Source organism: Colias croceus, chromosome 26, assembly GCF_905220415.1.
Source record: "Colias croceus chromosome 26, ilColCroc2.1".
NCBI classification, from domain to species: domain Eukaryota; kingdom Metazoa; phylum Arthropoda; class Insecta; order Lepidoptera; family Pieridae; genus Colias; species Colias croceus.
In genome coordinates, this window is record NC_059562.1 from 4,216,777 (window position 1) to 4,235,868 (window position 19,092).

General features: G+C 33.2%; 1 protein-coding gene across 2 annotated transcripts in view; it reads left to right on the forward strand.

The window, feature by feature from the left end:
• The window catches only part of LOC123703500 (latrophilin Cirl), a 265,780-nt gene that overhangs the window by 130,863 nt on the left and 115,825 nt on the right, over positions 1–19,092 (forward strand). For both annotated transcript variants that reach the window (XM_045651525.1, XM_045651526.1), the window contains exon 2: positions 15,830–16,186. In XM_045651525.1, the coding sequence (XP_045507481.1) occupies positions 15,868–16,186 (319 nt within the window). In that variant the 5' untranslated portion in view covers positions 15,830–15,867. The remainder of the gene's footprint in view (positions 1–15,829; positions 16,187–19,092) is intronic.

The window sequence follows — 19,092 nt, forward strand, 5'->3', positions numbered from 1 at the left end:
TATACGATGCGATTATAGTCCATAACTCCTGGGAATAAGAACGACATTCCCGTGAACGATTACCCTCAAATTGGGTTTCGATTGTTATCTCAGTGAAGGCATCGTTTTGTTTTGTCTTAAACGAATGCTTTTTATCTTTAAATGTAAGCTCTTCAACTGCATTGGACGTAGATAGAAGTTGGCTAGGGTTCGATTCTTGGTGGAGGCATAAAAACTGCAACTCGAAGAAAAATAGAAGATTTAGAATCGTCTTTATACATTTCTGAATTTAAAAATAAAGCTATAAGAATGGATTTAATATAAGTATTTTAACATTAATTGCATCCATATTATTTTATCCGATTTCCATAAAACTCCTCAAGAGTGTCTTAATTATTAATACCTTTTTGTTTAATAAATGACAAAAGCGTTTAAAACATATTCGAATAAATAAAACCTTTTAAAATAATATCACTTCCAAACAACATACATATTGCACGAACTTGGCAAAAGTATTAAACTTTTGTTTTTTTCCAACTCGAAGCTACTTAATAAACCAATTTGTATTAATTCAGTACCTTATTACATAAGCCGATCCAATTTTCTTTGTTTTTTCGTACAAACAAACAATCGTATTTTTTACGTGTCCTTCCAATTTATTGAGCCTCAATAATATTAAATGAAGTTTTATGATTGTGTCCTAACTGTTGGTATTAACTACTGACTTGATTTGTTTGGTCCACTCACATTTAATTAAGGACCCCGCCATTTAAGATCACACGAGCGAAACCGACCAAAGTTAGATATGTTGATAGTTATGTAATATCTGTATGTATATGTAATAGTTATGTAATATATATAATATAAAACACATAAGTATTTATTTAAATAGTGTGTTTTAATCCATTTCCTGAGAGTACACAGTAATGCCGTATTAGTAAATAACTTTACAATCAACACGTCTTATCACTCTTATTATTCCCTAATGGAAAATAAAATTTAATATAATGACTCCAAATTCTACGTCTTCAGATTTACCCTAGCTGCAGTATGAATTAGGTGATTCTCGTTATGGTTGGATTATCTCTCCCTAACAGTAAGAAATACTTGTGTACAAGGGTGGTACCTACTTTAATTTGTACATTATCTTCAATCCCTGAGTAGTTGATCCAATTTGAGATTAGTATGCGTAAGTGTGGAGGTAAACAAATTATTGGGTTTTAAGTTAACGGGTGTAAATCGTGATTTATTTCCATGATTATATTTATCTTTGAAACATTGATTGCATTCGTTAAATATCTATAGTTTATATATAGGTAGGTTAATCGCTAAAATCAAGGATGGAAACATGAAAAAAAAATGTCTTGAAAAGCTTATTTCTAATGACTTCATCATTACATGTCCATATACAACACTAATTGTTAATCAAACGATTTGATTTCGTACATACATCTTTTACCTTTTTTAAATATTACCTAGTTATTACTATTTATAGACCACATTCACAAACCAAACTCATCCAGTTTTATACAACAGCTATATTAATAATCGAAATAAAATATTCCACTAATTTTAATTGAAGCCAACGTACATCGGGATTTAAACCGTGAAAATGTAATAAAGCATCCGATTCGAGCAGACAGCTCAATATTTCATAAACATAGTCGAGTTTTTTTTTTTTTTTTTTTTTTTTTTTTTTTAATTAAATAAGGTTGCTAATTAAAATAGCACCTTATACAAATTACAATCTAGCCTACAAGACTAATAAGTAATTTTATGTTAACCTAAATTTCTAAATAACTTATTCTAAGAGAGTGTCCATTGTCACTTGCTTAGTGTCTGTTAAGGGGAAGTAAGTCACTTTGCTCGTGTGCTTTGGTATACAGATAATTGTCACTGTTCACTTTTCACTTATCACTACACTAACTCAAAAGGTTTAGTCCTTTTTAGTCTTCGCACTAGGTCCGTGGTGTCAAGGAGCTGGATAGCCTCAACATTCACGTGATGATGAAGTCGATGTTGATGAGCTTCTGCATGTTTTTGAACAATTTTGTCCACGGTGTCCACTTTTAGGTCACGGTGGAGGTCACCATTACGGATGTACCATGGAGCATTTACAATGTCTCTCAGTACTTTATTTTGGAAACGTTGTATAATGTCAATGTTGCTTTTTTTGGTACAGCCCCACAGCTGAATACCATACGTCCATACTGGCATTAGGACTTGTTTGTATATGAGTAGCTTATTATGTATCGACAACTGGGAGTATCTTCCAAGAAGCCAATACAATTTCTTATAGCGCAAGCCTAATTCTTCTCGCTTCTTCTTGACGTGAGCCTTCCAGCGTAGCTTAGCGTCAAGCGTCATACCGAGGTATTTCGCCGTGTTAGCATAAGGTATTTGTTGGCCATTAAGGAGTATCGGGACAATCTGTGTTCTTTTGTTTGTAAAATTTATGTGAACGGATTTGGATTCGTTCAATCTTATCCGCCATTTCCGAGTCCATTCGTAGACCTGGTTCACAGCTTCTTGAACTTTATCTCCTGCTTCCTGATAAGTAATGCCTGTGGCCATGATAGCAGTGTCGTCGGCAAATGTTGCAGTAATGTTTTTTTCTAATACTGGGATGTCACACGTATACAAAAGGTATAGGATGGGACCCAAAACACTTCCTTGTGGTACACCAGCTCGTATTTCCTTGAGGTCCGAGTAGGCATCGTCTTGTCGAACTCTAAATACTCGATTGGTTATATACGATTCTAAGATATCTGAAATTTGTTTTGGTAGCATTGTTCTTATTTTATGAATGAGACCTTTGTGCCAAACCTTATCAAAAGCCTGAGCGACATCTAAAAACACTGCTGAACAGACTTTCTTTTCTTCAAACGCTTTTTCGATGACATTTGTTAATCTGTGAACTTGATCTATTGTGGAGTGTTTCTTTCTAAATCCAAATTGGTGTTCTGGAATTATTTTCTTCTCATCAAGTATTGGCATGATCCGTTTAAGTAACAGTTTTTCAAAAAGTTTTGATACTATTGGTAGCAACGAGATCGGTCGATATGATGTTACATCATTTGGTGGTTTTCCTGGCTTTAATATCATAATAACTTCAGCAACTTTCCACAAATTAGGCACATATTTTAACCTAAATGCAGCGTTGAAGAGTGTTGTTAATTTAATTATAGCTTTGCGTGGCAAATTATGCATTATTTCACCTGTGATTAAGTCAAAACCCGGAGATTTTTTTGGGTTAATACTTAACTTAATTTCGTTGGAAATCTCTTTGGGTGTTACAGACTTTATTTGTAATTCTTCATTAAGGTTTTGATCTTCAGGTAGTTCATTTGCGTCATCATCATATGGCTTAAAGATATTTTCCAGATGTTGCGCAAATCTTTTAGCTTTTTGTTCATTGTGGATAGCCCATTTTCCATTTTCTTCCTTAATTGGTGGAATATGCAGAACGGGTCTATTCATATGTTTCGTAGCTTTCCAGAGAGAGTAGTCTGTGCTGCGATCGTTAGTCAGTTTTTTGAGATATGACGTCATATTAGCGTCATTTAGTTTTTTTATCTCTCTTTGTAGCTGTTTTGTGAGATTATTTAGTAGCTTTTTATCACCAGGAAAACGAGTTTGGTGCCACCGGTTTCTCTGTTTTCTCTTTTCACGTAAAAGTTCGATAATATTCTTCGGGTAGACTGCTCCCCTGTGACAAGAGTGACTATCTGGTGTGTTTCTCCATGCTGCTTGTTGTATGTCTACCATAAATTTTTCAACTTCTATATCAAGTTGTTCTGAATTTTTTAATGGTATATTAAGTTTTATATGTGTGTCCAAGTCGCTTCTAAAACTGTTCCAGTCTGTTTTCTTATTTACTAATCTTAGGTTATTATTCTTATTTATAATATTTATACATAATTTAAGAATTATGGGCGAGTGGTCTGAACTCATATCGTTCATACTCTTTATATCTAAATAGTTAGATGATATATTTTTATATATAAAGAAATCCAATAGGTCGGGTATTTTGTTTGGATCTGTAGGCCAATAGGTTGGTTTGCCCGTAGATGCAAAGTTACAGTTCATATATTTCATGGCGCTTAGAAGTTCTTTGCCTTTAGGTGTAATCAACCTGGAGCCCCAATGAGTATGTTTGGCGTTAAAGTCACCACCAACAATAAATCTGTCGCCAAAACTCTTGAGAAGGGTAACGTATTTCTCTTTATTAAAAGATTCTCTCGGTGGGAAATACAAGGCTGATATAGATACAGGACCACGTTTGGTTTCAACGCATACTGTTACGGCCTGTACTTCTTGTTCTTCGATTTTACTTATTTCATAGTGCTTCAACTTTTCTTTTATTATCACTGCACTTCCACCTCTAGCTGTATTATTTGGGTGAAGTGCAAGATATACTTTGTAACCTTTAAATTTAATGTATGATTGTTTGGTGAAGTGTGTTTCCGATACTAAGCACACGTCAATATTTTCTATTTCAAGGACAATTTGTAATTCATTGTGGTGTATAAGAAGCCCATTGGCATTCCATTCCATTATGCTAAGTATTTGAGTCATTTTCTAGCAGTAGATGTAGCATTTCTATTGCTACTTTCCAGTTTCCTTAGTCTATCGTCAAATGTGGACATGAGGCTTAAAATTTGGTTGAGTTTTCCTTCAACGCTGTCTTTCATTTGGTTGCTTCCTTTCGTCTGGTTACCACTCGCGATTTGTGCAAAGGTGATGTGCTTACTTACTTGCCTGCTCTCTTTCACAGCTGGAACCACTTTTGTATCTGCTGTTTTCCGCTGAATTGGGATATTTAGTTTTTTCGTCGCTTTATTTTTAAGCGTCTGCATTTCTTTTGCTACCATGCATCCTCTATAGTTTGCAGGATGTGGAGCGCCACAATGCACACACTTTGGCTTTTCTTCTGCTGGCTTTTTACAATCTTTAGTTAGATGTCTGCCAGTGCATTTTACACATCTTGGATCCTTGGAGCAATATTTTTGGGTGTGCCCGTAGGCTTGACATCTTTTACACTGAGGAACTAATTTAGAGGTTTTCAAGGGATGGATTTCCACCCTGCATCCTAATATAGACGTTATCTCATAGATTTTGTTTATTTCCTCTCCGTTATTAAAGGTAAGCATGAACATATTGAGAGGTGTCTTGTCTTTCCACCTCAGCTTGTTTACTGCCTCCTCGACTTTGAAGCCTTTTCTTTTCAGGTCTTCTACAATTCTATCTGGGTTGCATGTATGGTGCAATTTCTTAGCTATAACTCGTATTGGTCTTAATTGTTTGTTTTCATATGAGTGCCAATGAAAGCCATCGGCAGTCAAAAACTCTGTGATAGTCCGATATACTGTTTCATTTTCGGTATTAATTTTTACGGTTTCTCCGTGCATAATTTTAATTGTAAAGCCGCCTCCAGGTGACTTTTCTAAGAGGAAATCAAAGAACGATTGGTAGTTCCTGATGTCATCTACTATTATAGGTGGAGGAAGTGGCACCTTTTTGAGTTTTACTTTCTCCTTACTTTCCTCATTTCGCTCTTCTTTATCGGAGATATGAGTGGGTGAAGTGTTCAGTTTGCGTTTTTTCCTGCTCTTGGTTCTAATCCACTCCGTTTCTTTGGCAAGTTCTTCTTCATCAGTGCCGTATTCTACATGGGAAGAGGACTTCTTTTCAATTTCTTTTTTCTCTGGAATTTCCGTTTCCACTGGAGTCAAAGAGTTCAATTTTTGTTGAAGAAGTTTTACTTGTTCCTCCAGATGCCTTACGTGGGTTTCAAGTTTTTCACGTACATTTTTCTCTTCGGAGTAGTACTTGAACAACAGATGTTCAGTTTCAGTTCTTATATTTATTTTTGATTTTTCGGTATTCATGATTATTTATTTTGGCGAACGAATCTTACTTCGCCTTAACAATTATTTTTGCTATCGGAGCGCAATAACTAGGTCATTGCGGCCGGCCGCAGCGACGGCGTTGTTATGATGTGTTAGCACTTTTTAGTAGCTCGAGCGAGACGTCTTCTCTCAGCAAGTTCAAACAAACACTGAACATAGTCGAGTGCAAACGCTAAGCGGATTACTATGGGTTTTATTTCATAAATATATTAGCTTTCCGAACGTATTAGGTAAATGGTTTTTACACTACGTTTTACAACGAAACTGTCTGTGAAATTTGTGAAAATAGGTTCATTTTTAAACGTTTATAAAGGTTTCGATTCAGAATGTGTGGCTGCTACATTCATTTTATACTAACAAATATGATTATAATACCAAGGTGTACTTAGATTTCTATTACAAATGTATTTTACTCTAGTGATATGAGAATAATTCTATTCTATCTATTTAATTAAACACAAATAAGAATTCACGAAAATACACCAATCTTACACAAAATACAAAACAAAAACACACGTAACAAAACTATTAAAACAATCGCGTCATAAATAACGCTTGCCAAGAATAGACAAAAGCGAGCGTTTTGTCAAACATTTCCATTATCCCGCAAGTAATTCGCGAGGGACATCTACAAATGACCGACCACGTTAGCTTTAACTTTGTTCTAGCCGGTACCCAGGTGCTTCTGCCCACATTTCTCTACGTCAGAGCACAATCTAGTTTTTACTAAACAACACGCTTTTACGCTCGTACCTATCTGTGAATATGTGATGAAATATACGACGCTGTATTTCGCCAACGCCCGCTGCGAAGTCGCGTGTCTAGCTGCAATAAATATCGCCAGGATTAACACGGAATATCTCTGAAGGTAAATGTTTGTGAGAATAAAACAGCGATAAATAAAAGGGTATGAAAATGACAAATTATTGCGATATCTGTTGTTTATTTAAGCTGTAATGTAAATAAACATCGCGTTGCTATTTAATGTTTTGTTTTAATAGTCTTTTCAATAATTTATAGCGTAGGCATAGCTTTTTATAGGTATACAACTATAAAAAGCTGTGTCTGGGTTAATTGAGAAAGAATTTCTAAAACGATACACGATTCTTGTAATTCATTACCGGCAATTGAATGACTTTTAAAGTCAAACTAAAGCAATTAACTTTAAAATGTTTTAACTGAAAGTATTACGACAATGACCGACAAAGGACCGCCTCCTTGGTACAGTGGTTGACGCGCGAGCGTTGAACCGAGGGGTCCTGGGTTCGATTCCCGGTGGAGACGAAGAAAAAAAAATGTCTCGGTCTGGCAGGACACAGAAGGCTGATCACCTACTTGTCCCTAAAGAAAATTGATAAGTGAAACAGATGTATGCATCATGCATCTGCCCCTTACCCCACTACGGGGACACGGGACTTCACTTTTTTATTACGACAATGATTTAATATCCTTTGTACAAAAAAATTACTTCACATCACATGAAAATAGCGCATCAAAAGCTTTTAAATTTTTACTCCCAAACCGAACTGTCCAATGTCCATGTTTAGACGTAGCAATATGACCGGTCTAAAAATGTTCCAGCTTAATTCCAGTCATTTCGCGCTCCAATAACGTAGCGACATAAGTGCAGACTACCGTCCGTATGTCTCCTAAAATTTTAGTGGAACAACGGTTTAGTGTGATGCCAGGGCATAAATTCTAGTTTTTATCTTCGTAATATCTCGTCGCAGAACTTTATGCTGTGACTACGAGGAAAATATTGAATCTGCAGACTCGATTCGTATTCATTTTGCTAGTGGATAAAAGAAACGTTTTTATGATTACGGTGTTTGGGTAGTGTTAGTTCTTTATGTTAGTTGTAAATTGTAATGTCAGAGGTATGATAGAGCTATATATAATATGCATTTCCTTTCATCATTTATTTCAAAAGTATAAATGGATTCAATAAATGACTTATTAATAATCTGGGTTGCGCTTTAGTTAACTATTATAAAATGTTAAGTGATTAAACCACAATATTTTAAAAGATAGGTTCTTTCGTATACCTATTGTATCGTATGTACAATTCGCATTTATCATATTGTGGGACGTATGTACCTACATAGCAATAAAACGAAAGCATAAATAAGTTCGTTTTACTTTACCCACATTGGTACATAATTCATTCGTCTATACAAATAAAAGTTCCACATAAGTACATACATTCCAATAATTGCATAAGCCATTTTCATTAGAAGCACACGAGCGCTATACGTCAACAATTACAACTAGGTTTCAAAACAATTGCTCTGAGTTATGTACTTACTCTGACATAATTTATGTCAATAAGTTCGCTGAAAATATAGGACGAAATGAAAACCGAGGGCTGTCACCTGCTAAAAAAAGTTCGTGGAGATTGAAATTGTGAAAAAAAAGTGACAAAATTACTTAAGATTTTCTTTCATATACGATGCAATGAGGCAAATATTCTTTGCATAATAGTAGAAAAATATTTTTTTCAATAGACATAAGTAAGTTATAAATAAAAAATTAAGACTATAATATTATCATCATATACATATTTTCGTGTAGGTACCTATGCATTAAGTGTGAAATATTGAAAAGTAGCAAGTTGGCAACCCTACCGGTAAGCAGCTTAACTTCAAGTTTCTCAAAACTTGAGATCACCGCTAATGGTTCCAAATTATAATAAGACTGTATAATATTGAAGTACAAACTCATATAAGTACCTACGAGATTTTTTGTTTGTTTATGTTTTGGATAAAAGTATAAGTAGGCATAGTACCTAACTGCCTACTTTCAATTAAGTTTTCTAGTTCATGATATGATATATTATGTCGGATTTTATTACTTATTATTTTATGCGATGTTCACGAATTGGAAGCGAGAACCTTAGAACTCATAGTTATTTTTCAGCATACAATTGAACCATAAACGAAAATTAATTACAATATAATGTATATAATTTTTTTTGAATTATAAATAACTTTATATGATATATATGATTTTTGTGCAATTTAACAAAAAAATGGAGGCTAAGGATTACAAAAAATAGAAGGGGTGTAAAGTAGATACACTAATTAAATTACACTTTAAAAATACGACCCACACATAAACTAAGTGTACCGTACAAGCAAACAGCTCTTAAAATATTCCTTTTGTTCATTCTATTCAAAGACAAGGCGTTTGCTTAACAAGTTACCAAAAAGGGACTCAACTGAAAATTTTCACATGCATTTTATTCGACCGGCGATTTTCCGAGAGAAATTCGATAAATTCACTTTGAGAGATAAAACATGAGTATTTTTATATGTAGATAACGTTTATCGTGTTTGTTTTAAAAATTTCAAAATGTATTTTAAATTGACGATAAGTTACGGTGCACGGTATAAATTATTTCGCTTTTTGCGATATCGCTTTCGATTATCTATAAAATACTAAAGTATTCGTGTCTTATTATATTGAGGTCGGTATATCATTTCTACTTTTATTTTTATAAGAGTCTAAAAATATCTTGTTAACATAATTTTAAATTTATTTCTTAAAAGTATATTTATTTGAAGTATATAAATTAAATATACCTTAGTATGAAGATGAATGTATATTACTTTTATTCATATAGTTTAAATTATCATTAAAACTAAGTCAATACCGCATTAATAATGCTTCGCTTATATCTTTTATAAAATCTTACATTTTCTAAACTCCACAAAGGCATAAGGAAATGGTCCAGAATATTCTAGTACTTATCGCATTTATGGAAATCATGCATTCCCACGTAATACTGCCATTTGGATTATTTCGATAGAGATTTATGAGCGAAGATTTTTACGGCGTCAAATGCTTTGCCCCTTTGTGTTGGTGGCACAAAAGTATTTGTAAGTTGTTTTGTTATACTAATTTTATTTGGAAACATAAAATCATGAAAAGATTATAACATAGTCTATTGCTACATTTAACATTAAACAACGTTTATAAATACCTTTCATTTATCTCGGTAAAAAGTTACATGTAAATCTCTACTTACCTATCTACGAAATGTGTTCCTAGATTTAATACATTACAAAAGGTTTAATGCAACGGAAAGGATATAAAGGCGAAATTCCACACTTATACCTTATTCCACAATTATGCATCTAAATCAATTCCACAGTTTTGTAAAAGAGCTCGATCCTCACATAATCCTATAAAACCACATAAAATTACATGTCAACAGACAAACAAAAAAACATCTACACAACGGTTCAATAAATACCTCACCATGTTCTATATAAGTCGAAATACATACAACTATCGGAGGGAAGGTAAAGAAATAAATATTCCCTGGTAGTTAATAAAAAACAACTCGCCACTCGGCTCTAATAACACGGGTAGGTATATGACTCTAGCGCCATTTACGTCTATGAAATTTTAACCTAGCCTCCGGTGTGGGGTTTTGTGTGGTACTTGTTATACGCTGAAGCGATTTAATTTTTAATAAATTATATATTATGTAATTCGGTCCGTGATAAGCTTTTTTTCGCTGAAGCGGTAATGATAACATTTTAATTATAATTCTTTATTTAATTTTATAAGATTTTGAATAAGAATTTTGTTTGTTGAAGATAGTGCTTGATAATATGCTTTATTTTTAGATGATTCCTACATTATATTGTTATGCAGTTATAATAACGTTTAGATTGACTTTGTAGCTGTGATATATTAATATAAAAAGCTTTTAAAATATTTGTTGATAAATCACGTTATTCTAAATCAAATGGTATATAAACATTGTACCGATTTTTGTAAGGTATATAAAAGCACTTGATAATATATTACGTATATTCAATCTTGAAATTTCAAAATTACTGACGCCCAAAACCTTCTATACGTTGATGTTTTATTAGTTCGTATTAAAGCATCAACGTATAAAAGGTATAACACTGCAGATCACATGTTTGCCTTCCTGAAATTGCTAATTATTCAATCGCTACTTAACAGCTTTTGAACTTCTATATTATTTTTTACAACACATCGCTTATAACTTGTCCCATACCGTAATCGGGAATGCAGAGGTAGTCGCTAAATTTAGCCAGGCTCCCTTTTACAGATTATGTGCTGGTTACCAACAGCATTAGTTATTACCTCTTTTTGTTAACATATCATATCTATAACAGTTACTGTTTAATGCGTGACTCGTAATAAATTTATGTGCTAGGGAAGTTAGTTTCTTGTAAGAAAACTGTGGTTTAATGATTTATGTATTCTGTCCCGCGGCTTCGCTCGTTTATCTTTCTGTACATGCCATTATCTTCTTATACAAATTTTGTGTCCACATAACGTTTTTGTTTTGCTTTCGTAAAATAGTAGCCCAGAAGTCGAAGTCTAAGGTTCTCATTTTAGATTTTAAAAACACTATCCAAATCCATTCCATTGTTCAGTTGTAAAAACTTTCTACTAATCACTTCGTAGTTTATAATTTATAATTGAAATTAACATAACATAGAATTAGAATAGAAAAAGGAAATATAATATCCTATTTTTACCGGAATTACATTTCTCAGATAGCTAAATAATAAAATACGAAATTCACCCTTAAAAACAAGCAATTCATACACAAAGTGATTTAGTTTCAGCAAATTGAGTGAAAACTGAAGCTTTTTGTACTGCAAGTGCAAACGGAATAAAACCAGAGTGGGGGCGATCCTCCAAGACACCTGCGTCCCGGGGGCATGGGCCACGATAAATGACTGTTTATATTTCTGCTCAACTAAGACTTCACCCGGTTATATAATTCGAAAGATATATTATCTTTAAGATATTGTACGAAGTTATTGTGAGAGCAATTATAAAAGCTATTAAGTTTTACGTGGAAAGTAAGAAGACTATTTAAATATTGTTGATACTAGTTTCCGCCCGCGACTCCGTCCGCGCGGAAATATTAAGATTTATTTTTTTCTAAGTATTTTTCCGGGATAAAAAGTATCCTATTTTATGCCCAGGATAATAAAGTATAATTATACCAAGTTTCATCGAAATCGAACCGTTAGTTTTCACGTGATGCCTGAACATACAGACAGACAGACAGACAAAAAAAATTTTAATCACATATTTGGGTTTGGTATCGATCCAGTAACACCCCCTGCTATTTATTTTTTCAATATTTTCAATGTACAGAATTGACCCTTCTACAGATTTATTATATGTATAGATTAGGAATCATATCATTATTATTTGAAAAAAATCTTGATCAAATCTACTTACTAATTCTTCTTTTTTCATTGTTAACTAACCACACAGTTTTGACGGAATATTATTAATTAATTTTCGAGAATGCTTAGAATTATATTGAATCTAGTCTAGGTACTCTCTACTTTTATAGGTTTTTTCTCACCATTTCATTTCTAAACTCCAATTGAATCATTCCAAATATCGATATAATGTACCAAACCGTTCCGAACAACACCCCACACAATTTGTCACCCAGCAAATATGAGATATGACACCATTTAAACAGACCCATAGCATTTCTGCGAAATAAAGTTCACGCGTAATAAAACCGGTGCAATGGCCCCATATTTCACGCCACCTGCAGGATCCCAGGTCCAAACGGTCCCCGGGGACACAAACAATTTTCAGGACCCTTGGCAACCTTGACAGCCTGTCGTTAGTAGGAAAATATTGGAAAGACACGTCGTATAGTGGTAGAAATTTAAGGCGACATCATAGAGTGCGATGGAGATAAATTTCTGGTTATGACAATGGTAGCTGTGTATATAAATACCATACCTATCTATCACAGATAAAACAGTCGCATTCAAACCATTTAAAAGTAACATCATGTATAGAATGGCACAGGATACATCTTAGAATCGCGAGCCACTACTAGCGTTAGCTATACTATTAAGTATTCTGTGCCTCTTCCACAATGCAATATTACTTCCACATTAACCGTCATAAGTGCCAGACACTTTTTAAGTGTTTAATGACCAACATGTGGTTTTCTACATATTATAATCCGGCCAAAAATTGGCCTTTAAACTAATCTATCTCTGTACCAAATTACATGCATATCCGATTAGCTGCTTGTATGAAAGACACTACAAACTTTCGTCTATAGCTAAAATAGGATAAACTAAAAATTTCCACCCACAAGTAGAAGTACGATTAATAACAAGAAGCGTACACCTGGCCATGATAGCTAGCAGTTGAGCAAGCGATGCATTTGAGGGAAAAACGTAATGAAAAATAGATCCGATATGTTTGAAGAGAACTATATTTTAAGTTCTTTGTCACTTCAGGAGTAAAGGACGTCTGATGTGTAATGTTTTTGGATTTTTATTATGCTTTAATTTTAAAAGAATTTTTATTAATCTTAATTTATTATTGTTAGTATTAATATAACCAATTGAAAATATTAATAAGTATAACCAATTGAATAAAGTTATAGAGCTCATTTATATGATAAATATAACATATTATTTATTTTCAATGTGCCGTTAGTGTACAATAAATAGTCTTTGGTTGATCGTGTCATTCTGAACGTTATCTCATAAACGAACAACAAACTAATAAAGATTCCTTATTTATATAAGAACTAGCTTACCCGCGGCTTCGTCCGCTTTGTCTAAAACTTAATAAATTATATACTAAAAGTTAAAACCTTCCTCTTGAATCACTCTATCTATTAAAAAAAAAACCGGATCAAAATCCGTTGCGTATAGTTTTAAGATTTAAGCGTACAAAGTGACATAGGGACAGAAAAAGCGACTTTGTTTTATACTATGTAGTGATTAAAGAAATAACCTAAACTGTACCCTCAATTACCTCAATTAAGGCGTTCAATTGCTTCTCGGAACAGGCAAGATCGTCAAAATCCAAGTGATGCTCGTTCCCGACACTTTATCGATCAAAAATAATGAGCAAAACCTTGTTAACTCAGTCTAGACCTGATTGTTACGGCTTAGTCCTGGGCTTTTTGCCCACCTGGTGTAGAGCTATCGAAGAATATTCTTTAGTATTGTTGTTTCTATTCCTTTACAATATGACTTTTTACATTTTTCTAGGAATCTTTTATGTTTCCCCAAAGATGCAAATCCAGTCCAATTTCAAAAAAATGGCACAAAAATAAATTTTAAAAGCTTAAGGGCAGATTTTTCAATCGTTGGTTAAAACGTATTCATAGAATAAAGTACCTATTTAACTACCATTTCAAAAATGTATTCTAATTTTCCGTATTTGACAGTTAGAGGTGACATTTTAAAATGTTCGTGTACTTAATACTTTATTGGACGGATAAATTTTAAACAAGGATTGATAAATCGGCCCTAAATGGCTTAACTGCATCTTTATTATATCATTATTCCTTAATATTTCTATTAAATTGTTTCGTACAGTAGATGTACCTGTAAATACTTGAACAGTATTACAATCCTTATAAATAGTTAAATATTTAACCAACAGTTAACTCGTAAACCAGTTAACAGGGAGCGTGTAGCGAGCTTGCAAATCCGTTGATAACATCTGTTATTTTGCATTCTTCGACAGCCATTTAGAGTTTAGTCACTTAACACCAGTTTAAATCCGCAATTTCAATATAAATTCAAACGAATTCTATTTTATAACAGACGGACAGGAGATTTCTTCCCACGCAATCTATACTAATATTATAAAGCTGAAGAGTGTTTGTTTGAACGCGCTAGTCTCGGGAACTACGGGTCTGATTTGAAAAATTCTATCGGTGTTAGATAGCCCATTTATCGAGGAAGGCTTATAGGCCATATATCATTACGCTAAAACCAACAGGAGCGGAGCACTGCTGGTAAAAAACGCGCAGCACAGCTAGTGTTTTAATATGAAGGGAAATCCCAGCAACACAGCAGCTAGGGTTTTAATATGAAGAGTAAGCCAGGGAATTTCAAACGAAAGTTTGTTAAATTAAAAAATGTAAAAATTAATTGGACTTACTGGAGTTATCATTTATTCAAATGTTAGTATGTAAAAGTGTAAAGAAGCATAGTAATGTAGGAATTACTGTGGTATGTATATATTTCCGTGAAATATGTACTCTCTACTCTCTAATAAGCATTTTATTAGCCCTTGTTTTTAAATTATCGTGTAAACTATGCCAAATAGACAGTTAAAAACCGTAACCACATAGTATCAACATTAATTTTCACTCCCAAGAAAGAAAGCTTTATGGCTAAAAAGAATTAATAAATCTTTCCTCGGTACGATACTTTTACCTCTATTATTTTAGATTTTTATGGGCAAAAAATGTTAAGCATACCTTTGCCTTTCAGTATAAATTACTTAATCTTCATGATTATATTTACCAGTTGTAAACATTTATTAATAACCATTATAATGAAAAACAATCAACTAAGAACGTGTAGCATGTAAACATTGTCTTGTCAAAAACAGATTATACGACATATAAGATCTGGTAACAACCCCGGTCCCAGCTGATGAATGACCCTCCCTGTCCCTCCCGTGGCCCTCCCAATCTCCCATCCCGCTCTCACAATGTGTTTATTTCATTAGGTTTTTGTCGGGGAACGATAATTCTCGATAACTGTCAATTTACTAAGTGCTGTTTATAGGTTTTTCTCGCTATAGTGAATAGATATTCTGTTGTTACAATGCGATCAAATAACAAGGATTTTTTGATATATTATATTGGATTAGAGTGGGCTTATGAATAAATAATTGGTGTTATTCTTGTAAAGGAATATTATGAATAAAATGTATTGATTTGTCGACAGCTTTTATTATGAATAGAGTCAATTTTAACTGTGATATCTTTCCTAATAACATTTTCAATTATCATGCATAAAGTTTTTTTTTAAATCCAAATCTCATAACTCCTTCAAGTCTTCTCTATTTTGCCATAACGCCATGAGTTTCTCACATCTTTTTAATAAAGTTTCCTGAAATAAATCTACTTTCTTTTTTTACAGATGCTGTCACACGATGCGACGATTTGACCAAAGGACAAATGAATCATTGTAGCACTAACAACCAACCAGCCATGACTGCAAGCCAAGAGGCGTTACAGCCTCTAGAGAACAGAATATGCAGCAGAAACAGCCTTCTAGAACTAAAGAATCTTCTAGAAGACAGAGGCGGCCACGTGAACCACGAGAGGCGAAAGAAAAGTGTTATAAATAGTAGTGTTTTTAAATTAGACAGTTTTAGTGAATCTAGGCATCCGTGTAGAACCTCGAGGGGACTGTGGAGGTTTAAGACTTTGTTGTTAATATTTTTAGTGTATGTTTTGGTGGATACGAGGCTGCTAGTGGAGGCAAGAAGTTCAGGTATGATCTGTTTATTACCTTAATGTATATATTTAAAAAAACGTATGGCACTCGGGGACTGCCGCGGTAAAGCTATTGCATAGCATGCCTTCAAGCCACACCTCCGCCCGTCGGAATGGGGAGCGTGAGGTTTTTTCGTTACGGAATTTCTAGATACGGTCCCCGCGCCCAAGGCCTGCGATAAAAGTTGTATTATGTTGTGTACCTACGCTTTAAAAGGTTCAAAGTCGATTGAGCTCAAACGACACTATAATATACGACCGGATAATTTTTATGATATTTTTTCTATACATTTACTTGCGAATGCTAATTATTATAAGCGGTTATTTTACAGCTTATTTTCCCTACTTCAATATAATGGTTAAAAATTTCGACATTCGAAAGTTAAGCTTTGATGATAAAAATGTTGTAGTTTCAATGTTATTTAGCATAGAAATAACGATAATACACACATTATTTCAAAATTCACTTTACTCTACTTTCAAAGTTGAATTTTCATTTCATTTTATTGATGTTTTCAAAAAGATTTTACGTACAGAATTGTTGAAACTCATTTTATTACTTTAGTTAGATTTAGTGCAGTATATTGTAGAATTCGGTTGGCTGAGACCTAAATAAACGCTCGTATTTTGATCGGAATTAGGTCAATGTACATTATTGCTAGAATACTAAGTACTCAAAACAAATGTTTCGTTTTGGATGAAATTCTTATTTAAAACAATAAAGTATTGCCTGCTTAAAATAATTAAAGTCACATATAGGAAAATAAATTACTTAGACCTTTTCGTAATTTTTTTTAGAATCACATTTTGGCTCTTCGGTTTCTTCAAAGTAGATACCTTTATCAGTAAAGATGGATAAAATAATAAATTTTAATCGAACAGCAGTACAAATGAAAACACTTATACAATTTTGTGTAATTCTTTTTGCAATAGGTCTGTTGTGCTTAAAACGCAAAACGACTGGGCCGATTTTGATGAAATTTTATTAATTAAATCCAAGGTAAGACATGGAATAGTACCCATTGTTTCTTTTGTTAAAACTTAACAAGATGAAATATCCATACGCACATTATCATTCCTATAAAATATTATGAAATACATGCAAGCAAAGTCGCAGACTAATGCTAGCTATATTATATGTATGTTTACATTATACTCCGAAATGGAATGTTCAAATTGCATCACTGAATGCGATTGAAACTGTACACAAATAGTTCAACGGATTTTAACTGCAAATGTTAAACAGCGAAAATTTTGAAATTTTAACTGTTTCGTATTAGTTTGAGGTTGTTGGGTGATATTAATTTTTCAATATACAACTGCAGATAAATAGGCAAAGTTAGTTAATAGTAGTTAACACATAATAATTTACCTTTGTTTACTAAAATATATTATCTATAACAGGAACAAAATGTAACAATATGTTAGTTTGTCCGTGGAGACTTCGCTATAAGTTATTTTTATATATTATCGCATTTAAATCCGTTGATCTGTCTTTAATTTTAATTTTAAGTTAGTTTAGTTTTAAGATCAAATCAAGAGTTCAATCTGGAATGGTTTAAATTGTTTACTGGAAAAATAATCATTCAAAGGTATTGTTATAAGATGCCTCTCAAAAGACTGTTTTTAATTGTTTTGAAGAAATAGAATCATTGAAAGGTAGGTATTCCATTGAACTGTTTCGCAAAATTAAACAGCTAACTAATAGAAGTTTAATAATTGAAAAGGAGCGGTTTCTCAAAAGCGCTTTCTATTTTAAGTTTTATAATTGAACTAGCTGTGCTCCGCGGTTTCACCCGTATTGCTCAGCTCCTGTTGGTCTTAGCGTGATGATATATAAGCCTATAGCCTTGCTCGATAAGCGGTCTATCTAACACCGAAAGAATTTTTCAAATCGGACCAGCAGTTCCTGAGATTAGCGCATTCAAATAAACTCTTCAGCTTTATAATGTTAGTTTATATTGAAAAGTAATATGTATGTGATTTCTAATCTAACAACATATAAGTTCACACAATGAATAACAAGAATTCATTAAAAAATTCGCAAGAAAGGAAAAAACTTAGTGACAATGGTGCCAAGTGGTGCCGCTTGATTCTCATAAACCTCATTTAACCAACTGAATCATCAGCTCACGTTTATTTAGGCTGGTTGCAGAGCTTGACCGACCATCAGTGCGTACCGTCGAACCTGACGATACGCATCAACAATGTATATGACTATGACACTAATACGCATGACAATACGCGTGCGTATGGTCGGTCTAGCTATGAACGGTTTTATGAATTTCCATACATATGACAAGCGCGACTGACGTATGCACTGATGGTCGGTCAAGCTCTGCAACCAGCCTTAGTAATTCCAGGTATTTCTTAACGAAATTAACATGATCATGACTAATCGTATTTTAACAAAAACATGTTATATCCATTCACTATGGATTTTCTGTTAGTATGCTAATTTGTGACTAATTTGAATTGTTTTGCTAATAATATAAAATTCAAAATTTCGATGATGTGTTTATCCGTTGTTCTTATGAATATTTTGTCATTTATTATATTTGAAATATGTACTGGTAGTTTTAAAACTAGTTTAATACATAAAATTTGAAAGTATGTTTATTTATAAATTACTTAATCAAAGTGAAACTGACAAGGTGTAAGTTAAAATTACTTAGAAAGCAAAAACACATGTTATAATTTAGAAATTTTTTTTTTGATAAACACATTTGAATAAATTATTAAAATTTATAGGCAGATTAGAATTCAAAGAATTCCGTATATAATCAGAGAATTCCGTTATCATATTTTACATACCCTCTTACGCGTAAGTTACACATGTACCTAGTTATATAACCATTGCAATATATTTAGAAACTAGCTGTGCCCCGCTGTTTTACCCGCATT